The sequence below is a fragment of the Acomys minous genome (assembly GCF_964271855.1).
Source record: "Acomys minous genome assembly, chromosome: 12".
NCBI classification, from domain to species: Eukaryota; Metazoa; Chordata; class Mammalia; order Rodentia; family Muridae; genus Acomys; species Acomys minous.
In genome coordinates, this window is record NC_140493.1 from 111,985,127 (window position 1) to 112,011,992 (window position 26,866).

A 26,866-nucleotide genomic window follows, 5' to 3' on the forward strand; every position below is an offset into this window, starting at 1 on the left:
GCGAGGAAGGCGGGGAAAAGAGAGGAGACCGCAGGATCTCAGGTTTAACTCTTTTGTGTCCGCGCGGGAAAGAGACGGAAGAAAACCCAAGGAAGCCTAGGCTGCGTCCTTCGGCTTCTACTTAAATACCGCCCCCCCAACGCACACGGAAAAAAGAAAAGCAAAAATTATGTATTCGTCGCCACCAAGACATCACCTCTGCTTCTTGAGAATAAATAACATTTGGGTGGGCAACCAAATTCTAACCGACACATTTGCTTGCAGAACATTTTAAAAAGTGGTTTGATTCTGAATAGGATGATGAGACTTGTTTAGAAGGCTGTTTTCCATTGTAGTGAGAATTTTGCGAATACGCAGGGACAGGCGCTGAGACGTACCACGCACGGCTTTCACGCCATGACAACCGCCCCTAAAACTATCAAGTGAAGATATTTTTAAAATCGGGGGGGGGGGCTGATGATTAAGAGAGAGAGAGAGAGAGAGAGAGAGAGAGAGAGAGAGAGAGAGAGAGAGAGAGAGTAGAATAGATCCTTATCTTGGTAGCAGAGCCTGGGTTTTCACTTAGGCTGCTGCTGCGCTGCAAAGGATGGCCAAGGGAGATAAAATCGAGGGAGGACAGACAGATTGCTGGAGAAGAAAGGTACATCTTCCTGAGGCAGGAAGGGCATTTACGGGGGGTCTCGTGTGGACACGCCTCGGGCTTGAAGTGTATCTTCCCCACCCCACCCCACCCCCAGGCTTTGGTGCTAGCGGGTGGCGGCTGGGGGTGGACAGACAGCAGCGCAACCCCGCCTCGTGCGCTCGGGAAGTTGGGGCCACCTGCCAGACCAGACCCCCCCCTCCCCGCCAACCCGGCCCCGGTATGGACGGGGCATCTGCTTTTTTTTTCATTCCGTGCCCAAACAAACAAACAAACAAACAAAATAAAGAAAAAGAAAAAAACCCACCCAAAACGTTAGCGCTGACAAGTTAAGGGCAGCTCCCGCTCGCCGCCGGGGCTCCTGTCTCCCGCCCTGCGCCACCACCGCGCTCTCCCATTCAGCGGCGAGGAGCTGCGCAGAGGGAGCTGCGCAGTCGCCGGGCTTGAATTAGGCGCCACCGGGCTCGGTAGTAGCCCCGCTGCTCGCTGATTGGCAGCTCGCTGGCCCGGCGCCAGCCTATCGGGAGGCCTGTTTACGCCGAGCGAGCGGCACGAGCTCGGGGCCGCGGAGGGCCGGGCGGCCAATCAGCGCGCGCGCTGCCCGGGGCTGAGTGGCACGAGCTTATTAGTATGCAGGGCCCGTGTGGCTCGCCGCGCCGGGGCTGCAGGTTTGAGAGCCGCTCTGGATGGGGCTCGCTAGAGTCGTTGTGGTGGAAGCCGTGCATTCACAGTGCAACAGTCAGCACATTGAAAAATACCAATAGGAATACAAAAACCAAAGTCACATTTACTGATTTAATTGTATTGCATTCAGTTGTATCCAGGAAACAGCCTCCAGTAAGTAACTGCAATTGCTTTCATTTTAAATTTTTTTTGTATTTTTTTTTTGTATTTTGTTGTTTTATTTTGGTTTGGGGATTTACAATTTTTTTTTAAGCAAAAGAAATTCAGGATTGTGATGTTAAGAAATAAGAGATCTTCCCTTTTAAAAATCCGTTATGATGTTGAAAGGCTTTTTAAAAAAAGAGAGAGATGGACTATATATGTGAGTACGATATTTTTTTTCCTCTGAAAAATTTTATCGATCGGTTTAAAATTCCCCCCGTAATGCGTCCTTGCTTTGCTCTGAGCGCTTGTTGTCTCGATCGACACCCTGCATTAAAAATAAATTATCGAGACAGAACAGAGACCGCCAAGCTCCGTCCAGCAAGAGCCCCCCGGGTAGCCCCGAGTGGGCAGCCAGTGAGAGCCCAGCTCTGGAGGGACCACGAGCGAACCCCAATTATTTGCTCCCCCATCCTACTCCCCTCCCCCAGCCGTCTTGAATGGGCCCCGCCCGGTCGCTCGGTGGTGCAGCGAACCGTCGGCTGTCGGTGGCCGCCGCTTTGCGGGCCTCAAGGAGGGGACGGGGGATTAGAAGGGTACTGGCAGGTTTTCAGGTTTCGCTCCCCACAGACTTAATTCTTTTCAGAACATTTCCTTTTTTTTTTTTTTTTTTTTTTGAGGAGTGGGGGGTGGAGGAGGGGGGCCGAACAGTGGGGCGTCTTCACGCGGTGCGTTCTGGGCAGCAGCACGCGGGCTCAGGGCCACGACCCGCGTGGCGTGGTCCGGGGGACTGGTCCATCTCCCGGAGCGGGGGTCTTGCACCACCCAGCTCTGGTTCCTATCCGGGATTGTGGGGGGGCGATGGGGGGTGGGGAGGGCGGCGGGTTTCGCAGGGAGCGGGTTGTGCAGGGACGCTGGAGCCGCTCGCGCCCGGCACGCTCCTAGCCCCGGCCTGGCCTTGCAGGCCCCATTGCGCCCACCCGCGCGCGGGAAGCTCGGCAGGAGGGAGCCCACGGACCCCCAGAGCTTGGCCTCCACGTGGGGTGGGGGACAAAAGGCGTCCCAGACCCGGCTTTTAGATGCAAAATTTGAAAACAAAGCAAACCTTGAGGCGCTCGGGATACGGGTACGGGCCGAGCCTCGGGAGGCACGGCGGCTCCGGGGGGGTCACGCCCAGCCACCCCTGGGGAGGTTTTCTTAGGGGGTTCAGGTTCTTTAGACTCGTTTTGCCGGCTGCTCACGGGCCGCGCGGGGCTCTCAGCCCGCTGCCACTTTCTGTTTTCCTCTGGTCCGACCGTGTCCGGGGTCCATTGCGCTGCTCTGTCCTCGAGGAGGGCCTCGGAGCCTTGGGGACTCGGCGAAACCGCACCTCAGCTTCGGGCCGAGGCCCTCTTTGACTTTGGGCCCCCCCAACTTTTGCCCCCTCCTCGCTCCGTGCGGAGCCGGCTTCCCCAGGCCCAGGGCGCGAGCCGACCATGGCGGCGGCGCAGCAGCGGCTCTCGGGGGCAGGACAGAACACAAAGAAAAGCCCCCTCCAGCCGGGTCCGAAGCGCCGCGGCGGGGACCGGAGGCGCCATCCGCCCCGGGTTTGCGTAAGAAAAGTCGGGCAGGCTTGGGAGGAAGGCAGGAACCAACCGGCTGTCGGCCCCGCAGGGGGGTGCTGCGTGAGCTCGGAGCCCGCGTCCCGAGAATCCCGAGCAGCGCCCCCGACTTTGGCTCCTTACTTTGAAATGTCTTACTGGGGTGGGTGGGGGCCCCCCAGAACAAAAGCCCAGCGCGCAAGACTCCCCGGAGGCCGTCGCGAAAGCTTGTACCGCACGCGCGCAGCCTCCGACCCCACTCCGGCCCTCGGCGCCTTTGAAGGCGGCAGGCTCCTGACCTCCCTCGCCTTCCTTCTCTCCCTTTGTCCTGCTCAGCGCCCTCCGGGGTTCGGGAGGCGCCGGCCTGGATGAGGGGCGCGCAAGTCCCTCACCATCCCCCCGGGCAGCCCCTCCCCTGACCCCGGCGCCAGCGGCGCCTGGGCCTTCCCTGCGCGAGCCTTCCGCGCCCTGGCTATCGCTGAGGAGGCCCGCGCGGTGGAGAATCGAGTTATTTGTTGGACCCGGGGAGAGCGAAGCTCCCCAGAGGGAAGAGAGCCCCAAACCCCTTTGTATGCAGTTTGAACACAAAGAGAAGTCTTTGTGTAGTCCAGTTTATTTACAATGCAAAATTCTCCGAATAAATATTAAAAAAAGCTTATCAGCTGAGCAAATATGTATTCACTTAATACATTATGTTTTCGGTTATAGATTAAATCAGACACAAAATAGTGTGCAAATAAGACAGTGTGGAACCCAGAGCATAAAATAAAGCGATTTAAAATGGTATTTATGAAATAGGAAACATCTTAATCGCTTTGTTGTCAGGGTGGGATGGCTTTAAAAATATTTTGATTCTCTGCAAAGGTCACAATTAAGGATATCTCCTTTCTATTGGATCTGAGACCAAGCATTAAAACAATACGTATTTCGGAAATAAGGGAGAAAAGTATTCGAAATGGAGGAGGGCCGAGAGACTTTGGTCGCACGTGCGTGGTGGTGTACAGTTTATTTCGCTTGCTCGGTGGCTCTCTCAGAGTTTGAAATTGTCTCCGATTTCGCCCAGGAGTAGACATTTCGCGATGGGAGGAGGGGGCAGAATAAAAGGGAGAGGAGGGTCATTTTAAGCCAGCCCTGCCCGGGATGGCGATGGAAGACCCGAGGACCAAGGGTCTGCTGGGAACCTAGACGCAGGAGGCAGCTGTGCACGGCTTGGTGTCTGCTCCTTCCCTGCAGGGTCGACCTAGGTGCCACGCGGAGACCAGCCTTGCTTAGGTGATCCAGGGCAGGCGCTGAATGGAGAAACGTCGTGGCCGATTTGGGAGGCCGAGAGAAAACAATTTCTGACTCTCTGAGCCCCCCTCCCCCCCAGACCCCCAACCCGCAGAGGAAGATCCTGGGCGAATTTGATTGGGGGGCGGGGTGATTGTTCCAGCCTCGCCGGGAAGCTCCCGGCTCTGGGACAGCAGGCCAGGCACTGCGGCGTAGCGGCCCAGGTGATGCCGGTGGCGGTCGAGGGGCGCCCCCGCGGCTCCGGGACGCCAGTCTGGGGTTATGGCACAATGCTAGGGGGTGGGGGCCGGTCCCACTGAGGCCGAGTGGGGGACGACATTCAAAAGAATGGACTGAAAGACGCATGGGGGGATGGGAAGAGAGGCGAAAAGGAAGGTTATTTAAAAAAAAAACTCTTGAGTTACAATCAATAAAATTACTCGCTTAATTAGCATGGTTATTCGGTTAAGCGGAATGCAGTAAAAGCTGGACCTCAGAAAGACGGGCGGGGGGTGGGGGAAGCGTGGACCCCGGGCTTTTTCCTCCGAGACACCTTTGGGCAGCGGGGGAGGGGAGAGGGTGTGCGTGTGTGAGTGTGTGTGTGTGTTTGTGCGCGCGCGCGCGTGCGAGTGTGCGTGATGGCTTCGCAGATTTGGGTTTTTATCACCCAGCGGAGCCAGCAGCCTCTTCGCAACGGCGCCTTCGCCGCAGGGACTCTCAGGGACCAGAAAGGGAAGCTGGGCGCAGCGCAGTTGGGTTGCCTCTGGCCCTTGCAGGCCAAGCGTGGCTCGGACGGTGCGTGTGTGTTCGCGGACCCGCGTGCAGGGCGGCTCCATTGACCCGGCGCGTAAGCGTGTGCAGTAGGGAGTCCCTCCCGGCGCTCCCAGCCCCGCTGTCCGGTCGGGATGCCGCTCTGGTTGGCACGGGAGGGGGGGCTGGTAGCCGGAGGGGCGGGGACCCCCAGGCGAGAGGAACCCCTAGTTACCAAGTCTCTTCTGCTTGCCTCCGCAGACCATGGACCTGCACGGCGGTCGCCGGCTCGGAGCGCGGCCGCCCGCCGAGAAGCCCAGTCCGCCGGTGTGCTGACCGGCTCCGCTGCCTGTGCCTCTGGTGACCCCAGACGCCGCCTCCCGCGCGCCGCCCGCGCGCCGCCTGCACTCCAAGCCGCCCCCAGGCCCCGGCCACGCTGCTTGCTGGAGGCGGCGGCGGGCCGGGGCCAGGGCCGGGGCCCGGCATGGATGGCCGAGACTTCGCGCCGCCGCCGCATCTGCTGTCCGAGCGCGGGAGCCTGGGCCACCGCAGCGCCGCGGCCGCCGCGCGCCTCGCCCCCGCCGGTCCCGCCGCGCAGCCGGCCCCGCATTTCCAGCCCGGAAAGTACTTCCCGTCACCGTTGCCGATGGCTTCGCACACAGGTCAGTGCCCAGCCGGGGCGGGAGCGGTGCGGGGGTCCCCGCCGCAGCTGGCAACCTTGGCCAAGCGCGAGGAGCGCCGGCCCCTCCGCTCCTCGGAGCAGTTCTCGGAGCCTTGGTTTCGTTTCTCTGCGCAACGCCGAGCGGGCCGCGCATCCTGCCAGCCCACGGGCTTGCGCGCGCTGTTTTCTAGCAGCCTTTCCCGGGCTATACCCTGGGTCACGCAGGGAAGCCGGAGAGCAGGCATCAAAACGGACCCTTCTGCTCCCAGCCACCCTCCCCCATCCCCTTCCTGCAGAAGTAAATTCTGTGGAAGACTCTTTTCTGCATTCTGCGTTCACCTCGTTAAGACGTTCGGCGTCTGAGACACCGTGGCGCTTTCTTCAGGGACAGGACGGCCGTGTGGCCGGGGGAGGGGGCCAGGGCGCGCCTTGCCCGCGGATTAGAGAGCAGTGTGCGCCCGGGGAGCGCTAATGGGGAACCGCTAGTGTAAGACGAGAAAATCCTGTTTCTATATAAAGCCTTGAAGTGTCAGGGCGAGAATGGGTTTGCAGGGAATGCATGCGCTTTAACAAGTGCCTCTGGTATCCTGCTAACGCCGGACGCAGCGTGGCGGCCTGAGTGCGCATCCCGCAACGCGGGAACTCAGAGCGGCGCCGGGCTCCAGATTTCGGTGCAGGCGAGTCCTCGCGATTTCCCTTCGAGAGGAGAGACCCTGAGTTGTTCTGATCATGCCCCGGCACGCACCCGTGTTGCGGTCCCCTCACGTGCCCCGCCTTGATGGTCTGCCCTTGGTAGCGCTGACCCAGTCTCTGGAGCGAAGCCGCAGCTGGCGGGGAAGTCACTGACCAGCGTGGGCGGAGCTGAGAAACCTGAGGGACTGTACGGTGGACCTGCTGGGTCACCCTCTCAGGTCGGCTTGCTTTTGTTTACAGTTTATCCTGAACATCAGAAATATTATTTGCTGCTTTTATTTTTCCAGTTTGGCAGTAACAGTTATTATTAGCTTGATGAACCGTGAATACTAATAAAATTATATCTGCTTTAATGGGATTACAATTATCGTGTGGATTAAAATGGATGGCAGGGAGGGGAAATGTTGGAAGGGAGGCAGTCAAAAAGAAAAAAAAATCCGTTTTCCTGGGGAAAAAAAAAACAACCCAAAACTTGAAATTGCTTAATTACTGAAGAGCCTCCAGCCTTTACAGTTAGTCTGAATGGGAAGCCCTGGGCTGGAGTGGCCAGCCTCCCCGCAAGGTCAGCCCCACACTGCTGCTCGCCTTTCCGGCTGTGCTTTCCTCTCCGTGGATGGCTCCTTTTTTCTTTCTCTCCTTCCCCCCCCCCCCATCTAGATTTATAACTGGAAAGAGAAAGGAAAGTACTTGACTGAGCAATCTGTGATTTTAAAATATCTTCCCCCAATATTCCTGTGGTTATTGTCTGCTCCTACCGCTGCCCTGAGAGGAGATGCTGCCCACTTACTCATCTCAGGCCCGCTGGAGAGGGAAGGGGAGGGCTTTGACTTGGGGGAGCAGCAGGGACAGTGCCCAGCTCCCCTACCAGCCTCAGCTTCTAGTGGCAGGCAGGGGCGTCTGTGTGCAGGGCTGAAGAGTAGACAGGAAGCCTCTGCCCTCTTCCTCCCATGTGCCCTCCAGCCTGGTGGGTCACAGTGCTGCCCAGAGCAGGTTTACACAGTAATGCACAGGCTGGCTAGGGGCTGTGGCTAGGGGCCGTGCCTGCCTGCCTGCAGCTCGGCCAAGCCCAGTTCTTCAGTTCTGGTCACTGCAGCCTCCTGACCCCACTCACCAGCCCACAGCCCAGGCAGCTCTTGGTCAGCAGCCATTGCCTGCTCCCCATCCCCTTATTTCCAGGCCTAGGTAGTACCCACTCAGGTGGGGATGTGGCGAAGTGTCCTGGACCTTTGTCTTGCACACGTTAACTTGGACCACGTGGTTCTTGGACTACAGGCCACAGAGAGCTGTGAGCAACTGTGCCAAGTCTCGTCAGGGACCCTACACACTGGAGCCCTAGAGGCTCTTTTAGTGCTGGGGGGCAGTGTGTCTCCTGCTTCTGAAAGCCCAGTTTCTGTCCCCTTGGGGACCAGAGGGACCTATTGTGTTTGGAGATGCTGCACTTGGCTGTGATGCGGAGCCTGGCTGGGCCGTGTGGGGCTGGAAGCTCTCTGCAATTGCTAGGAGCCAGGGCAGTCAGGATTTCTTAATCGGTTTTAGAACCCTGCTACAGTGCATTTTTAAGGAGTTGTACTCAAGATCCCTGTATTTTCGTCTTAGTCTGTGCAGATCCCCATTTAGAAATAAAAAGGTGGGATGAAGTTAAGGAATTTGTCTTTGAATCTTGTGAGTGGATTTTGTGTGCAAATTTCCAAATGGCCACCTTCTTGTCTCTCCTCTCTCTCTCTCTCTCTCTCTCTCTCTCTCTCTCTCTCTCTCTCTCTCTGTGTGTGTGTCTGTCTGTCTGTCTGTCTCTCTGTTGTCTGTCTGTCTCTGTTGTCTCTCTCTGTCTCTCTCTGTGTCTGTCTCTGTTGTCTTTCTCTGTCTCTCTCTCTGTGTGTCTGTCTGTCTCTCTGTCTCTGTCTCTCTCTGTCTCTCTGTGTGTGTGTGTTTGTCTGTCTGTCTGTCTCTGTTGTCTCTGTCTCTCTCTCTGTGTGTCTGTCTGTCTCTCTGTCTCTGTCTCTCTCTGTCTCTGTCTCTCTCTGTCTCTCTGTGTGTGTGTGTGTGTACACAGCCTTGGCCCACAGGCTGAGGCCACAGTGGCCCAGCATGCCCCTCCCTGCCCCTACTGCTGACCGGAGGGCAAAATTGTCAGGGAAGATTGTCCCCTGTGTCTGCGTAGGATGCAGACATCCAGGCTGCAGCCCCCGCTTCCCCCAGGAACAGCAGCGGCCTCCCTGTGTGGCACGCTCTCCCCACCTGCTGGCCTGGTCAGGCTGGTCTGGGGGTCTCACCACTTCCTGCCTGGTACTTTCATGGTGTCAGCTTTCGGAACCCTAAGGGGAGATGCTGGGCTCCTGGGCTTCTTCCATTGTTTTCTAAAAATGAAAGTGCCAGTAGCTTTATATTCGAGCTGTAGGGTTTATGGTAAAGCGCTGTTCCCTTAACCTTGTCACCGAGAGGTGCAATTAAAATGTTTGGAACCATTATTTTTAGTGCAGCGATAGATTTTGTCTTTAATACAGATGGTCCGGAGGCAAAGCTGTGAAATCTAGGGATGGGGAACACACAAAAAAGGAAAACCAACATGAATTAATCTAGGTTTTCTTCTCCGTGTTACAGCCTAGAGTTAGTTGGGGATCTCTTCTCTCCCCGGGAACGGGTTTAATCAGGAGGCAGCTGGCCCGGGGAGAAGCTCGGGAGCTGTGTGCTCGGGGCCCCTCCCCCCCTTCCGGCTGGGTCAGCTCCTGTCCTGTCCTCCTCCTAGTGTTCCCCCTTAAGGGCTGGGGCTCCACCAAGGGGCTGGTTCACTTCTTAGTGCGAATCCTCTTTTTAGACTCCTTCTCCACCCCCTTTGGCTTTGGGATGTGATTTAGCTTGGCCTGTGCAGCCATGTGTCTTGGCTGCAGCTTTGGGGGGATTCAGGCAGGCCCTTTTTGAAGGAAGACTGCCAACCTATTTCCTGTTAAAGGCGCTTGGGATGACCAGTCTCTAAAGTAAAATAAAATAATCAGCCACCCAAACTCCACCTAGCCTCATAGATTTTAAATAAATAAATAAATAAATAAATAATAAAAGACAATTTCCTGTGTGGAAAAAAATAATAAAAAAGACCCCATCCAAGATGTCCCCTCCCCTCGTGTGGGTGGGTTTTTGTTTTATTTTAAAAAAATACATTTTCGTAAATACCTCATTAACTCCACCGCACGATAGAGTGTCTCTGCAGCAGTTACCAACATTAAGTAGGTGTGAAAAGAGTTACTTTCCGAGCCTCTTCCCATCCCGCTCCGTAAGTGACAGGGCTAGACATCAAAGCTGCCGCTGTGCCCAACGGAGCCGCGGGGATCCGGGATCTGGCGGCTGCGTAGACTGGGCCGGCTGTGGCAGCCACGCCCGCTCCACCAAAGCTGTTTTTGGAATGTGGGGTTTTTTTTCTCTGTAGGGCCTATGCTGCCACCACTCCTATGGGCAAACACTGAGCCCTCCGTTGGAATATCCAGGTCATGTGAGCAATAAGGCAAATTGGTGGCCGAGGCAGGAGTGGCACAGCGCAAATAGCACATCTCCCCCGGAAAATACCGCACCCCCCCAAAAAAACACTACCCAGTTATTCTTAGAAGACTCCCTCCGCTCCCCGTGAGACAGGGTTCAACAGCCAGCACAGACAGGACAAAAACGCATAGGAGGTTGTTAGAATAACATGGACTAGGCTAAAAATACCCCTCAGAAACACACATAAAAAAGCCAAATCCAACAACAGAACGAGCTAAAAATATTCCAGGCTTTGGCAAAGAGCACAGAGTTAAATAAATTATACAAGAGCCATTCATGGGAGCAAGTTGACTTTCTCTCTTACGGGAACTTGGTTCAAGCTAATAAAAATAATAATTTACTAGCCACTGAGCTTTGCGTGAGTTTAAATCTAATTGGTGGGGCTTCTGGTATTTGTCACTTCTTGGCGATTAGTGGGGCTTGCCCTGGCCTGGGGGTGGGGGGTTGGGGTGAGGGGGGTGGATGGGGGTAGGAGGGGGCCTTGCTGAGGCCAGGGTCCCAGGCATCAGGGCAGGGTCTCTGAGGAAGAGAAACCCATGCTAGCAGACCAGAGGAGGCGGGAGGCCGCTTGGGGCTCTTCCAGGAAGACGGAGAAGGAGCAAGCAAAGCTTGGCTATTTTAATTTGATAAATGATTGTACACCTTTAAGAGTGTGTTTTAACAATCAAGATACACTCCAGCAAGTTGATAGGATGTTCGCTGTCAACTTACATATGTCATCTGCGCAGGCTGTGAACATAAATAACGTGGGAGCTTCGGGATGCTCACAGGCTCTCAGAGGGGGGGGCAGCAGGTCGCACCCCAACCCCTCAACCCCTCCCCCCAACTCTCTGTCTGTGTCTGGAAGCCCTAGCCAGAGGGGGGGGAGGGATATGGGGGGGGGACATGGACGCTTCTTTCTGCTTGTGTAAATTTTGTTGGGACCCCCTGAGGAGGTCTTCCCCCACCAAAATAAAAGGGCCGGGCACTTCTTGTTTAGAAAAGGCCATGTGGAGTTAGGCAGCAGATTTTTAAGTGAATCCATTTGCCTGGCATTTTAAACTTCCGCTCTGATGTTAGTGTCAGGGTGCCACCCCTTGGCTCTGTTTTCTTCCCTAACTAAACACCCCCAAGTCCCTATCCTGCTGACCCTTCTAACTCCCCAAGGACTACATTTCCCAGAATGCCTTGGTCTTGCTCCAGGCTCTGAGCCTGGGACCCTCTAGGTCCCTGAACTGGGAATCCCCAAGCACAGATGATAAAGTTCACGCGGTGCCACTGGGAATCAGGGTTTTCCGGGCAGCGGAAGGGAGCTGTGGTGGTCACCCTACTGCCTCTTTTTTCTTCCTCTGGGGCCCCTGGAGTCTTGCCTGGCTTCCTCTTCACCATAAACGTCTGAATATAAGTCCCCACAATGGTCTCTGCTGCCTTATCCCCTGGACGCTGTGCAGCTGCCTGGATGATAGAGGCTGAAGTCCCAGGAGTGTTCTTCTTGTCCCCTCACCCCTGCCCCAGCTCAGCCTGCGTGCCAGCTCCCTCCTTCAGAATCTTGTTGGAGGGGCCTGGTGGCCCTGCCTGGGGTCTTGAACAGCAAGGAGGCTCTGCCTAGGGCGTCCTGAGGAAACACTTTCCTGCATTATTGACTGGGAGAGACTCTGAAGACTTCCCAAAGGAATCCCAGGACACAGCTGCCTCAGGGTGTTCGGCAGGGCAGCTTCCTGGAGCACCTCTGTCCTGAGGTTCTGAGGTCCCTAACCCTGCAGGGCAGGTGGCCTGGCCAGGAGGCCTCTAGGTTGGGTGTGAGTAGCTCCTTAGTTTCAGACAAGCTGGGAACCGGCTTCAGAATTCAAAGCACGTGCCTGTCTCTTTGGCAAATTAGGTGACTTGCTCTGTCCCGTGTCCAACCCCTTTGCCTGCCAGGGAATGTCTCCCCCGGGGTGCCTGGTCCCCATTAACCTCTAGGACCCCATTCCCCTCCCCAGTAGACATGGTGTAACAAGCAAAAGGCAGAATCACAAGCACTGTGCGGTGCCTAGAAAATCACCTCTCAGCCCTGCTGTGCTGGGAAGGAGCAAGGCCTCGAAGGGCCTCCGGCATGGGACGGCACTCCGCTTTGGCTCCGACGCTCTGCCCGCTGACGTTTTTATGGGATAATATACCGTTTAGATCACGCAGGCCTATTTGTCAGTGGGCTGCCCCTGTTTGTCGTAATATATAATACTGCCGCCTCCTGTGGCCCTGTGAGCAGCTGCCACCGCAGACGTGGGGCGTGGGCTCACGGGAGGTGCTGGTGGGTGCTGAGTGAGGGGATGTCCATACCCTGGGTTCACAGTGGACCCCAGGCCTGGCAGAGAGGTGTCCAATGTCCAAGCTTAGAGCCATCAAGCTGGTGTCTGTGGTGGCAGCTGTGCCGTCTACATGATTACAGTCCAGATTCCGTGGGCCAGGAAACATCTCTTTCATTCTGACCTGGGGGAGCGAACAGGTGGGTTGGCGCCTGTCCCCTTTCCCCCACCCCCACCCCCAACAAAGAGTCCAGTGTCTGTCTGGGAAGGCTCTCTGGCTGGCTGGGGGCACTGCCTCTTCTGAATTCTTGGTAGAGTATCCACTGTGTGCCTGGAACCGGATAGGAACGGCAAGCAAAGCAGCCCAGCGCTCCAACCTCAGGGCAGGGACTCGGACTCTCAGGGGAAGGTTCTAGAAGGGAAGTGTGCAAGGCAACAAGTGGCATGGTGTGTGTGTGGGGGGGGGAGCGGTGCTTTCTGGGGCACCCTGCCCAAAGAGAAAAATCAGCTTTACTAAGTAAGAACCAAACCAGCTGGCTACCATCATCACACAGGAGCTGGGTTCTTTCCCTCACCTGCCAGTCCTTCTGTGGTAGGGCTTGCTTTTCCTGCCTCCCGCAGGAGGCTTCAGAGGAGGGGCCATGGACACTCATTCCTAGAGCCAGACTAGGCTGGCTTCCCAGGGCCAGCAGGCTGAGAGTGGATCAGGGCAGGGTGACGAAGGGGTGGGCTGAAGTGAGCACTGAGGACACCAGGGCAGGAAGTGTAAAGAGTCTATACTTGCTGGGCTACACAGAGAAACCCTGTCTCGAAAAAGCAAAAAAGAAGCCGAGCGTTAGTGGCTCACGCCTTTAATCCCAGCACCCGGGAAGCAGAGGCAGGCAGATCGCTGTGAGTTCGAGGCCAGTCTGGTCTACAGAGTGAGTCCAGGACAGCCAGGGCTACACAGAGACACCCTGTCTCGAAAAACCAAAGGAGGGAAAACAGAGAGAGAGAATCCAGACTTGGGGTGGGAACACCGTGGAGAAGCAGCTTCCCCGTAGGCCTGGCAGGCACGCTCTCTTTCTGAAGGAGAATCCCAAACTACACACCTGCATATAGCTACCCCGGCAGCAGCGGGTGAGTGAAGCATACACACATGTGACAGCTCACACCTATACCCACCACAACACAGTTCACACCTGATCACTGTCCTCACACTTCAGGGTAGGTCTTTGAACGTTTGCGCTGCTCCCAGTGGCCTTCGGGGAGTCAGACATATTCCATTGACCATGGAAGAGCCAGCATCTAGTGACAGCGTTGCCTCTTTCTTCAAGGCTTCCTTTATCACCTGCTCCAGCCTTTGTCCCCGCCACCTACTGAGGGAGCAGAGCCACAGGTCCCATGACCGTCTGGGGCACCGCCCGAGACTTGGCCTAAGTGTGCGCTAGTGCTGTGACGACCCCCCCCCCTACACCCAATGCTGTGGAAGCCTCTGTGGGCTCCCCCTGAAGTTGGCCTTGCTCTCTTTTGACTCCTTTTCACAAAGATGGCCCCATGTGAGTTGACTATACACAGGCTGAGCAAGCCCATCCCCCTAGGTCAGGCTCCTGGTCAGTTCCCCACCTTAGCCCTCTACCTACCCATGTTTGCCCAGTGGGCCTAGAAGTGCTGCCCAGGCCAGCTCTGCTGTCCCTTCCCTCAGATGCCACATCTACCTTGTCCCCAATACACACGTCATGTCTCAGCAAAGTCCTGCCCAGCAAGCTCTTCACTGCTTCCTGCCCCTCGACACTGCTCTCTCTTCCACGTTAGCTCGCCCTGTCTCTGCTCTTGGTCCCTGTGGGCGCCTGCTGCAGGAAGGACTTAGCTCGGCCTGACCCAGCCCCTTGCTTCATCTCTCCCTGTGCAGACCCCTCTGTCCCTAGCCGGTGAGCTGGCTGCTAAGTGCTGGCCCCTCTTGCCCTGCGCCACTGCCTCTCAGGCCTTGCCAGCTCTGTGTAGCTGAGTAGCTGCTCTGATCAGCCAGCTTTCTATGCGCTATGTCGTCCCAGGCCATCAGGTCACCTTGTGGGAAACTTGCCTGGAAATCAATCTAATTTTTTTTTGAGACATTTTACAACCCTTTGGGTATCCTAAAAATAAATTTTTAATTTTCTTTAAAATAATACTAAAATTAAAACTAAATTAAGTTACAATGCATCTTAGGCTAACTCTAAACAAGCCCTTATCATTTCTGAACACAGATGAAGTTTAAAAAACAAAACAAAAAAATTGTACGCCGTATTATCTTTGTCTTTTACAACACACTGAAGATTTGTGGTAAACAGCAAAAACCCCAAATGATCAAGCCAGAGGGCCCTTCAGCAGGGAACACGCCTTCAGGTCCAGACTAGGAAAGGCAGAGGCTGTGAGGATGGTAGAAGCCCTCAGGGCCCTCCTGCTGGCCAGGGGAGGCCACTGGCTGGATTCACACCTGCACCTGTGCTCCTGTCTTCTGCAGCAGCAGGTCTGTCCCCTGTGTCGCCGGCCACCCTCCAGGAAGGAGGCAAGGATGCCTGCCTCAGCCTTCTGAGAGGCTCCCTGCGTGCTCTGGGCTCTCTGTGGAAGCTTACCCACCCTATGGCCCTGTCTCCTCTTGTTCGTTAGCTCTTAGCTCTCGCAGGATAGGTAACAAATAGCAGCGAATTATCCTCAAAGTCAGAAGTTTAAGCCAGCAAATGTTTATTATTTCAGACTCTGTGGGTCGGGAATCTGGGGCGCAGGGTGGATTGAACTGCAGGTGTCTCAGTTCCTGCCCCTGGGGCTGTGAGGCATCCTGGAGCCTGGCAGCAGCTTTGCCCAGAGCAAACGAGAGAGAAGAGGGCACGTTGGACAGAACCCGCAGTTTCTACACGCTCCCCTGGAGGCGGTGGCCCCTGAATTTTGTGGCATTCTAGTCATGTAGTCACCCTGAGGTCCCAGCCACGTGTGTGTATGTATGTGTGTGTGTGTGCGTGTGTGCGTGTGTGTTGGGGTGGGGTACAAGCCAGCCACGCTAGAGACAGTCCTAGCGCGCCCACGACCCTGCCCTCTGGACGCTGGCTAGGCAGAGACCTCTTCTGGGATGGAGGTTTATTCCTTCACATCAAAGCTTTGTTCTCACTGGAGCCTTTCTGCCTCTCCGCCTTGTTCAGGCCCCTAGATGCCTCGAAGCTGACTCCACACGTCCCCTGTCAGGCTTCCCTCTCCCAGCTCTCTCCCAGGTTCCCTTAGGATTGCTGTAGACTCCTGGGTGAGCTGTCCCCACTCTGCAGCGCCCCCCCCCGAAATGTGTGAACCGTCCTTTTCCCAGTCTCAGCATTACTGTCTACCACAGACCCAACAGCCCGAGTCCTGAGGGAGGCCTGCTCCCTGGCTCTGCCGCTACCTTGGAGTTCGTGTAGAGAGGTGGAGCACCAGGCTGTGGGTCAGGGTGCAGGCCACTCACAGTTTCCTTGGGTTGCAGGCTAGGCCAGGATGAGGGTAGATGGCCCTGGAGCCACATAGACACTCAGAAACTCAGTGAAGGAACCGAGGCAGAACCTCTGTGGCCTGGGCAGCAACAGCTGGTGTCCTCTGCTCTGGCCAGTGCCCCATCCAGTCTCCCCTTTGTCAGCTGACTGCCCAGGTGGAGTCAGAGTCTGCCCTGGGCCACCTTGGTGCTTCCTCATCTAACCTTGCCCTCATTCAGGCTCTGGGGAAGGCCTCCACCCCCACTGTAGGGAGGTGGCTCTGGGCCTGATGCTAGAGGGAGCTCTTCTGAGCATCTAGGTGTCAATCACGGCCAGGCTAGTCCTCCAAAGCTGTTGCGGGGCACTTCCACGAACTGGATTCTACCCTTGTCAGCCCCAACCCTGAGCCTCTAGCCCCCATCAAGGGCCGCCCCTGCCTTCAAAGCCTTCAAAGTAGACAGGGTAAGAATCAGCAACACAGCAGGGTCTCAGTGAGGTCCTCTACCTGCTTTCCCCATGACTTGTGACAGGCCCAGCCTGCTCTGGTGAGTTAAGGGTGGGACCAGGCTTCAGGTCAGGGGCTTGGGGGTGTGGGGTGAGCTACCAGCCTTTCTACTGGATCTTCCACCTATCAAGTCTCTTGCTGGAGTCCATGGCATCCCCCTCAGGCTGGCCTCGCCAGATGACTGGCTGCAGCTGTCCATTCTGAGCCACCCTGTGTAGTGGGTATGACTTTTCTCCGCCTCCCTCCATCAGCTCACCAGAATCCTTGGAGTTGAGTTTGTGTTTACTCACAGCCATCCTAGAGACTAGAGCCTTGGCTGCTTTCCGTGCTGCAGGGAGCAGGGACAGCCCCCCTCTGCCCCAGCGGCACTGCTCTTGAAAAGCGTCCCGCACCAGAGAGCAAGTCACCTGGTGGTGCTCCCTTCTCCTGAGGCAGGAAAGACTGAAATGGCACAGCCTGAGCCCGGAGCTTCATTGTGTGGCCTTGAACTGTCCAGTCTCTGTGTTTCCACTTGGAAGCTACTGCTGGACACCCCTGTGCCTCTGGAGGGGCGTATGGACCTGCAAGCACGACGCAGCGTCCTCGGTAGCTTGCTCAGCAGCCTAGCAAAGTGACGCAATCTTGCTGAAAAGTGCCCATCGGTTTGCCACAACTGGATTTCTAGACCCCTCTGTCCCACTCTGTCTGGGCCTGTCGAGTCCCACAAAGCCTTTTGTCACTTGCTGCACACCCCAGCCTCTCCCCTGTGTGTGTTCTGTGCTCCCTCAGTCCTTTGCTCTTCCACCCTGCCAGGTGTGGAGCACCTGAGTCTCAGGTCTTCCTGGGAACCAGGGTCTGCCCCCTAGAGGAGAGCACTAGGCTTGAGCTGGGCAGTTGCATCCCGCTTTTCCTTGTCCAAAGTGTCTGGCTGCATCAGCTGCTTCTTCCCAGACCCTTCCTCTTCCTTTCTTATTGCAAGGCCTGAAGTCTTTGTGCCCTGGGTTAGCCTAGATGTGATGCCTGGCACCAGGCCAAGTGCCACAAGACACAGCCGACAACTCAGCCCCTGGGGCATGCAGTAGAAGGCTGAGTGGAGGGTCCTGCTGGTGAGGAATTCAGAGGAGGAGCCTTCACTGGGAAGGGGTCAGGCAGGGCTCTTCAGGGAAAGCCGTGAGAACTAGAGTATAGGAGGGGCCACCTTACTTCCCTCTGGAAGAGAACACAGTACGAGTGTCCATCGGACTTGAGACAGTTGTCCGAGAAGTGACACAGTTCTGGCAGCAGAGATCCAGAATGCCCATAGCCCGCACCCCTGCAGAATACAGTGTCCCTTGGGCCTCCAGTCATGCTGGGATCCAGGCCCTGCGCCACTCCCGTGGCTCCTGTAGCCCAGTGTGGCAGCTGACCCAGGACGAGAGGAACGGCCCCCGTGCACACGTCTGCCCTGCTGCCGTACTGCCTACTTAAGCCCTTTGACGAAGGCCAATGTCTGCCCTGCCCTGTAAGGTACCAGGGGTGTCCCATGGGCCTGAGTCTTGCTGGGTGTTACAGGTTGAGTCCTCGGTCCTCCAGGAAGCACAAGCCAGCCCAAGCTTTCAGCCTTATGGCTTGTTCCAGAGCACCATGGGAAGGCATCTGGCGGGCATGACTGGCCCTTCCTCACCTCTGGCGGATACGGTACTTCTCAGACCACCAGGAACCCTGCACCTGCTTTGTGCATCGGGGGCTTTAGGAGTCTGAGTCCAAGCAAGGAGTCAGTCTGTCCAGTTCTGAGTGCCCTGCGGGGCATGGATACCAGGCTAGGAGAGCCGCAGCGTGGACACCCACTGCTCCAGAGCTGGTGGATGTCCAGCAGAGGTAACCAACCTCTGGGTGCAGGAGAGGTGCTGGGAACCACTGGCCGAGTACTGGCACCAGCACCAGGGACTTACAGTGGCCTGTTGTTTCTGCAGCGCTGTGAGTCTGGGGCGGTGGCTTTCCACACCACCACAGAGACTGCTAGGCCCTGGCCACAAGGACTGAGGAGGCTCACACACCTCCAGGCAACCCGACCAAGAAATGTGAGCCACATGGAGGGGGAGAGGAGCTGTCTCTAGCATCTCTACCCCCCCACCCCCATCTCCTTAATTTCTCAGGCTGCGCTGTCCCTGGGGTCTCTACCCTATGCAGCCCCTGTCATCACTGTGGGTCCTAGATAGGACGAGAGGTTACACGCAGCACCACAGACACTGGTCTGCTTGTCAGGAGGGGAAATCCAGCCAGCCTGGTGAAGTCATTACCCACAGACAGTAAACTGGGAAGGGTGAGAGTTTCCTACGGACCTAGTTTCACGGAAGTTCATCCTGCAGGGAGCATGCCCAGGCGAGGGTCTGGGTCCCCGCTGACCATGGTCGAAATAGGCCACATTCAGGGTCATCCTTAAGGCATGGGAGAGAGGCTAGCTACAGGAGAACAGGGTGGACGCCCATAGCCGGGTCAGAGTTTCCAGTCCTGAGTGCGGGGCCACTGCCTGTCTGAGAAGAGACCCAAGCGTGTGTGTGTTTGTGTGTGTGTGTGAGTGTGAGTGATCTGTAGGTTTGCCAGGAGAGTATATGTAAAAACGTGTTTGTGTGGGTGTACACTGCCAACATGTGTGTTATTTGTAGCCGTGTATTGTGAGTACGCACTGGGGTGAGGCCCTGATAGATAAACTACGCTGGGGTGGTCTTCCTTTATGTGGCCAGCTTAGTCAAGGCAGTGGGAAGGGAAGTAAGTGCCTGCTTTGGTGGTGGAAGGCTCCAAGACGCAGGGCGTGGCTCCCAGGAGTGGTGCTGAGCAGTCCCCCTCACCTCCTTACTCCCTTGCTGCCCTTCGCACCACCCATAGGAGCAGCCTGGGCCGCTGGGAGAGGCCCTGGGTTTCCAGCTGCCCAGGGAGGGAGGGACACAAGGGAAGGTGTGAAGGAGGACAAGAGGGGGTATGTGTCCCCCCACTCCTTCAGCCCCAGACCCCCCCATGCCCCCCACCCCGGCCCGCCTGTCCTGGGATACTGAATCACTCTGGGAAGAAGTCCAGCCCCCCCCGCCCCCGCCCCTGCTGTGGGGAGCCTTGGCCACCCCGCCTCCTGTCCTAGCCAAAGGGCTAAATTTACTCTTTTAATAAGAACCAGACTTATATCCGATTTTCCTTTTTCTTTTATTAGTTCTGGGCTGTCGGTTGGGCCTGTCCCTTGTCACCGTTGCCTCCCGGCCTTTTCCATGGTTGCCCAGTTGAGCGGTTCAGCAACCACAGAGGTTTCCTATTATGGCCTGAAAGTGGCTTCCTTTGGGACTTCCGGAAGGTTCTCTTGGACTGGCCAAGGGGCTTCCCGGGTGAGGTGATCATTCCTGGGCCGCCCCCACGCCCCAAGGGTGGGCCAAGCCCACCGCCCACCGCTCAGCGCGCCTGGCCACTCCTTCAGCCCCCACCGCAGGCCGTGGCTCCATCTTGCCTCTTTCCTTCAGTTCCTCTCTCTGGTCTGTCGTAGCCTCCTCTTCTCCAGCCACCTTCATGGAGCTGGCCCATGGCTTTTGTGGTGTGTGGCCCTGTGAAGACCTGGTGCTGTCAGACGCACTCACTGCCTGCTTTGAGGGCAGGACAGAAAGTGAAGAAAGCCTAATGCTGAGCCATGGGCTGACGTCTGGCGGTGGGCTTGAAGCTTTAGGGGATTTTTTTGGGTGCTTTTGTTTTTTGTCTGCTAGCAAGCCTGCTCATGAAGAGGGCTCTGAGACGGGAGTCTGAGGAAAACTGGACCTTGCTTCCCCAGGAGCTGAGGGAGACAACCTTGGCTGTGTGGCCTGCCTTCCAGAGCGATCCTAATCCCTGGCCTCCAGAGAGGCAGCTGGAAAGGCCAGCATGGTGGCCCAGCAGGCCTTTAATCCCAGCACTCCAGAGGCAGAGGCAGGCGGATCACTGTGAGTTCGAGGCCAGCCTGGTCTACAGAGTCAAGGACAGCCAGGGCTACACAGAGAAACCCTGTCTTAGGGCAGGAGAAGAGAGGCAACTGCGAGGCTGTGCCCACCGACCAACCGAGAGGCCTTGAAGCTGCAGCGGAGACTGACTCTGGTTCTTTTCTTCCACAGCTAGCCTGCTTCCCTGCACCGGGGGAGGTGGTGGGCAGACTTGCCAGGGTCCACCTAGGCTAGGCAGTGTGAGTCTGGTAAAGACCTGACACTCGGGAGATAGCTCTTCGGAGACTGAGCACAGTGTATGCCCTCATGCTCAGGAGCGGAGTTTGTAAGGCTTGTATGCAGCCCAGCCCAGCCGTGGGCGCACACTCACTCACACTCACACTCACACACTCTGACCACCCATGCTTGTCGCCCACCTGACATGTGTGACCTCACAGCCAGGCACACATACACCGTTATAGACACGCACTTGGTGAGAAATACGCACACACTAGGAGACACATTCTTGGAGTGTTTGCGTAAGGTCCATCCCACCTCTACCATGTGTGTGTGCACCCACACTCCCCACGGCATCGGGGGCTGGGGCAACCAGCTGCCTCCAGCAGATGGGAATGCCAGGGCTCTCTGTGTGTGCCCACAGACCAGGGCGCAGCGGGAGGGCAGCCTCTAGGACACCTGCGACAGCTTCCAGTCACCTGGTTTGGGGAGGAGTCTCAGAATTGCTTCTCCACCTGCTGCCACAGGGCCAGGTAGATGTCTAGGATCCAGGCGGGCCAGGCTGGGCCTTTCCTTCTGATCCTGGCAGAAAGCCCTGAGTGGAACTTCTGTTCTCCCCAGGGTTCCTGGAATGAGAGGAATGTGGGGTGAGGCAGGAGGGGCGGAGTCTCGCCTTCCTCCGCGGCTCCCTCCGGGACAGGCTTGGTGTGAGAAGAGAGCTTTGCCCTCCTTCCCCTTTAACTGCCTCAGGCTGCTCAGCTCTCCAGTCTGGTGTCTCCTGGGGAGACCAAAGACTAGTTGGCCTTCAGGGGACCCAGGGAGACAGAGCCGGAAGCTGATGCTGAAGGGAGGGGGGAAGGGGGGCAGGGGAAGGGGGTCTAAATGGGTGTGAGCAGGAGGGTGGGAGCTGGCACAGGCAGTGGGTGCAGCCGCCAGACACAGAGCCAAGGAGGCCCATGCCAGCAGCCAGTCAGCTGGGGCTTCCGGAAGCAACAGGAGCACAGAGAGCCTGGGAAGGGAGCTGCTTCTCCGGAGCTGCCACCATCTCAGTGAGCTGTGGTTTTAGTTTTTACAACCCATTTCACAGTTTCCAGAGGAGGGAGACGCTGGTGCCTCCCTTTGTTCCCTGAAGCTCTGTCCCCACTGGCTCAGGATAGTGTCAGAATGCCAAGATGGCACAGTCTGGCCAGAGAGCTGGCTGCACAGGCACGGCTAGCTAGCACCCAGGTGGCATACAGCCGCCAGGACTAGGCGCTGGTGTGCCAGATCCTCAGGGGATCCTTGGCTTGGTGTTAGGCGGTCAGGTCCACAAGGCTTTGTTGTCCAGGGCTCTTAGTGGCCCAGACTCCTGGGCACCCTAAGGTTGCCTGCTGACATCACGTCCGTGGACTGACTTGGCCACAGTGGGCAAGTGGGCCTAGGGAACACACCGGTGAGAGAAAGAAGAAAGGGCTGACTCGCTTTCGTCCGCTGCCCTGAGTGTCGTCTAGCCACGTAGGCCACATTCGCCTCCCAGGCTCTGCAGTTTGCCTCTAGGTGCTCTGGTTTCACTCTGTGCCTGTGAGTAAACAGTCTGGCCCAAAACTATTTGGCTTACACTTCCAGGTCACATTCTGTGCCTGAGGAAAGTCAAACTGGGGACTCAAGCAGGAACGTGATGAGGAAACCATGGAAGGGCGCTGCTTGCTGTCTCATGTTTAGCTACATCGCGCGCGCGCACACACACACACACATGCACGCGCGCACCCCAGACCATGTGCTCAAGGACTGAGGCTGCCCGTGGGCTCTCCTGTATCAATTAATTATGAAGGCAGATCCTCACAGACACGCCCACAGGCTACCCTCACCCGGGCAGTTCCTCAATGGAGGCTTCCCTCAGTGGACTCAAGGCTGTGTCAGGTTGACAGTTAGGCCTAACCAGGGTGTTCGAGGACTGCAGCCTCCGCAGCCCCCAGTGCCAAGTTGAAGGTGCTGTTCTCCAGTGCATGGCTGTTGATGCTCAGGCCTCACAGGAGCCCTGACAGGAGCCCTGACAGGCCCAGTGACTCTTTCACCCTTCACAGTGGTCCAGCATCTTTCCAGAAAGGGAGCCGAAGGCTGTGGTACCAGTGAGCCTCTGAGCAGGCCATTCTCCGCTCTCTCTAGCAGGTTCCTCAGCCCCTCGTGCCATGATCCAGGTGTGGCCCATGGCCCCGTGCAGGTCGCTGACCTTGGCATAGGCACAGACCAGCCTCCCACGAATGGAGCTGTGCCTTCTGTGTTCGTTGCCTGAGGTGCGGCAAGTCGGCCCTCTGGCATGCTGGCTCCTAGGATAGTTTTCTCAGCCAGGCAGGCATTCGAGCCAGGCCTTCATGGTGTCCTGGGCAGAGCTGAGAGCAGAGCTGCTGCAGGCTTGCAGAGCAGCTGGTGGGGTCTGACGTGGGGACAGCACAGAACTGCCTTTCCCAGAGGCCACCGCTGCCTCACACTTCTCAAGTCTTTCCTGAGAAGATGTTCAGGCGTTGGGGCTTGTCTTGTCCTTCAGAGGGGTGACTGGATGGTCAGTGGCATCATTCTGCAGACCTGTTCAGCTTGTCCTTGGAACTGTCGCCAGGCACTGACAATGCAGGGTGGAACACTTTCTTTCCTTTAAGACCTGGGACAGTGTGGTTGGGGTGAAGATCTGAGAACCTAACCAAGAAGTCCGTCCCCCCCACCCCCACCCCCACCCCCACTGTTAGGAGCCCTTCTGGGTCTCTCTGCTGTACCAGGCTCCCCAGTGTCCTTCCTAGTCTGGTAACCACAGCACTCACAGAAAGGGGATGTTGCCAAGAGGAAAGAGCCTTCAGCCCTGTTCCCGGCCGGACTTGGCCTGAGGCAGTGGCCCTGGCCACAACCCAAGCTGAACTGGGCTCTCAGGCAGCCACTGCACCAGCTCTGTCTGGGGTTGGCTCCTGGTCAGAAGGCAGAGTTTAGAAGGTGGCTGCCAGGTCTGCCTAGGGCTCTTCTTGCCTGGCATGGTGCCATCACGCTAGTCCTCAAGGTGTGGGTGACAATGGGAAACACAAATCCCCGGTCCCGGTTTTTGTTGTTGTTGTTGTTGCTGCTGCTGTTTTTGGTTGCTTACAGATTGGGTAGGCTGTGGAAAGCCTCAAGGAGCCAGGGGTGCCGCCCCCCCCTCAGCCCCCCCCCAGTAGTTGCTGCCTACCACAAGGCTGTCCGCCTGGCAAGGCCTATAGGATCTCCTGCTTCTCATCAGCACCAGGATGGTGGGTAGAACCCCCACTCCTCCAAAGGCGGAGAGCCACCATCTGACAGGGATGTTCCCTGGGCCAGTGCTCCCAGAACTCACTCCACGCCAAGGTGCCCAGTGCCCAGAAGGGGTCCCTTGAAACACTGGTGGCAGCCGCCTCCAGGCGCCGCTTTCGCTGTTTGGGCAGGAGATGTGGCGTTTGTGTAGTGAGGACGCTGTGAGGCCCTTCACTTCACTTTCTGACAAGAAAGGGAGGAAGGGAGTGAAAACCCCCAGGTGCAGCCAGAAACCTGCAGGAGGTGACTTGTCACAGGATCCAGGAGGGGAACGGCTGTGACCCTGCCCCCACCCTTTAATTTCACAGACTCTGCAGGCAGCAGCCCTCCCACCCCTACCCCACCCCCGCTTTAAGGGGCTTAGTGGAACCAGCTGTAAAGGAGAACCCTTTAAAATACCCCCATGTCAGAAGACAGGCCAGTATGGGGTGACACGTGCCTGAGCTTGGCACAGGAGCTTCTAACACAGGTGCAGCTCCTGCCCTTGTTCACCTAGGGTAGCGGTTTGACCAGGCTGTTGTATTGTCCCTCAGGCCTCAGGCCTCCTGTCAGAGGGACCCTCTTCTGGGACAGCATTGGAACTGAGTGTCAACTGTAGGCCCTCAGCAGGGGTGGGGCCCAGGGGCTGACTCTCAGGGGGGGCGGGGCTGTAGGATTGGATCCCTACTGGGAGACTGTGAGGGAGCTGTTGCCTTGCTTAGGCCTCATGGATCCATGGGCCTGTGGGACACTGAGCTGAGGGCCAATGCCACCTTGTCCTCTGGATGTGAGAGAACTCAAGGTACTGCCATTCCCAGGCCAGGATCCTGGAGAAATTGTTTTTGCAGACCCAGCTTTTGGACTCCGTCGCTTCCCATGGGTGGTGCTTTCCTAGGCGGGTGCAGGGCGTGGGGTAGGAGGAGTAGAAAGGCCTGGGAGACTTGGGGCCAGCCTCGGCAGCCAGGCAGAAAGTTTGCAGCTGGAGCAGCCACACTCAGCCCACAAGCATGGCCCCCCACAGTCCCCGGAGCTGGGTGGGGGGGAGCACTTCCCTTCCCAGCCCGGAGTCTCCTCCCCCGCTGTGGACACGCCTGTGGTCTGGACTGGTCCTCTGGCCATCCCATCCATGTGGTCTTGTCCGGGAAGTCCCTGGCTCTTGGGCGCCTTCAGCATCTTCTTCATGGGCCTGCACAAAGCAAGAGGACCCTTTAGTCTGTGCCCGGGCCAGCGCTCACTCGCAGACCCTCCGTCCTCTGGCCACATTCAGGGTGCTCTCCACTGCGCACTGCATCCCCTCAACACCAGGAGGAAAGAAACCACTTTCCAGCCGCTAGGCTGGGAGCTAGCGGAGCTTGGTACAGATGCCAGGGTCCCGCAGGGGCAGTCCCCTCCCTGGCCTTGCTGCTTCCCTGCTGAGTCACCCTGTGTTTGGGAAGTTCCCAGGGCCAAGCCAGGAGAGATGAGGCATCACCCATTTACCAATTCCCTTGCCTCCTGGGCGGGAAGCTGCTGCTCTGACTCACCTTGGGCCGGTCTGACTCCACCCCACTCTGTCCTGCCCCCCACCCTGGGATAGCCATGAAATAGGCTCCCTGCCCAGGAACAGAGGTGGCAGGGTACCAGGGCACTGCGCTGGGGTGAAGCACCAGCAGTGCAGCCCAGACCACCCACTGAACGGCCCTGTGTGCAGAGGCTTTCTGTGCACGTATGTTGTGTGTGGACAAGAGCTGGTAGTCATGACAACCAAGGAGACTCACTTGGCCTGGCCCTGACTGCTGGACTCTGGCAGAGACAGGGCACAGCCCATGACAGCCACTAGTAGAGGATGTAGCAGGCTGGCTGGGGGGCAGGAGAAGAGGGTGAGCAGACTGGAGGGTGACCTAGGATCAGGGACAGCTCCCCACCGAGGAAAATGCCGGCCCAGCCCAAGAAGCCTGGGCGGCTCTTCTCTCTCACTGTCTGAGCGTCAGGCAAATGACTGTCTTTTGCTCAATGCCAGCTCCGTCAGAGCCCGGTCCTGAGCGACCCACAGGGGACTTGAGGAGTTGCCCTGTGTAGCTCTGGTCTCTTTTCCTGACTAGTCCGACTTCCTTCCAACCCAGTCTCCCCTGTTCACCTGGGACTGGGGCCGCCTTGTCTAAGTGGAGGTGGGAAAAGGAGTGAAGGAATTCGCTGCCCAGGACAGGGCGGGGACCTGTGCCCCTTCCCACTGACCCACGGCATCTGGTTGAGGCCTTGCTGGTTCTTAGTCCTCTCAGTGAGGCACAGGCAAAGCTCGCTGACGAGTCCACCAGCATCAGAGAAACCGTCAGGCGCCAATGCCGTGGCCTGAGAGCTGTGCCAGCAAGGAGGCCCACAGGGGGTTTGTCCACCTTCGGTCCTGAATGCGCGTTTGACACCATGCTGAGCACCTAGTCGGTGATGCCACTGTGGGAAAGGACATGATGGTGGCGGTGATGGTGGCGGTGGTGGTGATAACACAGCCGTTGTTACCGGTGGTGGTACAGGAGTGGCGGTGTGTGCGTGGGTGCTGCTGCTGCTGCTGGTGATCCGGCTGGTAGCAGCAAGGTGGGTGGTGGCGGCAGTGAGGACGGCAGTCGTGCTATAGGTGGTGGTGCTGTGGGTTTCGGTGGTGTCGACGAGGGTGATATGAACAGCGGAGGGTAGAGGTATGGTCAGACGTGATGGGGTGGGTGGCACGGATGGCGGTGGTAACGCGGCTCTCAAGTAACAGGGTTTTACTCCCAAGGCACAAGGGGCTCAGGACACTGAGCGTGATTCTCAGGTGCCTGTGTGGGCAGCTTTTCCTGCGATGGCTTTCTTGAACATTTGGAGACAAGGCGAGGGCCCTATGGAAATAAGGCACCTTGCGGGGGGCGTGGCTTTGGGGGAAAGGGCGCTGGCCCTGCATTTGTAGCGCTGTGCCTCGGAATTTCCATAGACACACTGTTTGTTTGGTTTTTCAAGACAGGGTTTCTCTGTGTAGCCGTGACTGTCCTAGACTCGCTTTGTAGACCAGGCTGGCCTCAAACTCACAGAAATCCACCTGCCTCTGCCTCCCGAGTGCTGGGATTAAAGGCGTGCGCCACCACCGCCCCGGCTTATAGACGCGCTCTTGTCCTGTGTCCACAGCCAGCAGCCGTCTGATGGGAAACCCCCCAGCCTCCTCTTTCATGGGCAGCTTCCTCACCAGCAGCCCCAGCGGCCCTGCGACCTCTCCCTCTGAGCCAGCCTACCGAGGATCCCACCCTGCCACCTCCCAGATGTGGTTCTCCCACTCCCACGAAGGTAAGTCAGGTCTTGGGCTC

At 57.3% G+C, this 26,866-nt stretch overlaps 1 protein-coding gene across 7 annotated transcripts in view; it reads left to right on the forward strand.

Annotated features, from left to right (window-relative positions):
• Nucleotides 1-526: 526 nt before the first annotated feature.
• BAHCC1 (BAH domain and coiled-coil containing 1) overlaps nucleotides 527-26,866 on the forward strand; it is a 62,282-nt gene continuing 35,942 nt past the window's right edge. For 4 of the 7 annotated variants that reach the window (XM_084748167.1, XM_084748172.1, XM_084748173.1 and 1 more), the window contains exons 1-2: nucleotides 3,068-5,726; nucleotides 26,691-26,846. In XM_084748167.1, the coding sequence (XP_084604293.1) occupies nucleotides 5,549-5,726; nucleotides 26,691-26,846 (334 nt within the window). In that variant the 5' untranslated portion in view covers nucleotides 3,068-5,548. The other 3 variants (XM_084748168.1, XM_084748170.1, XM_084748169.1) reach the window with 3 other exon arrangements.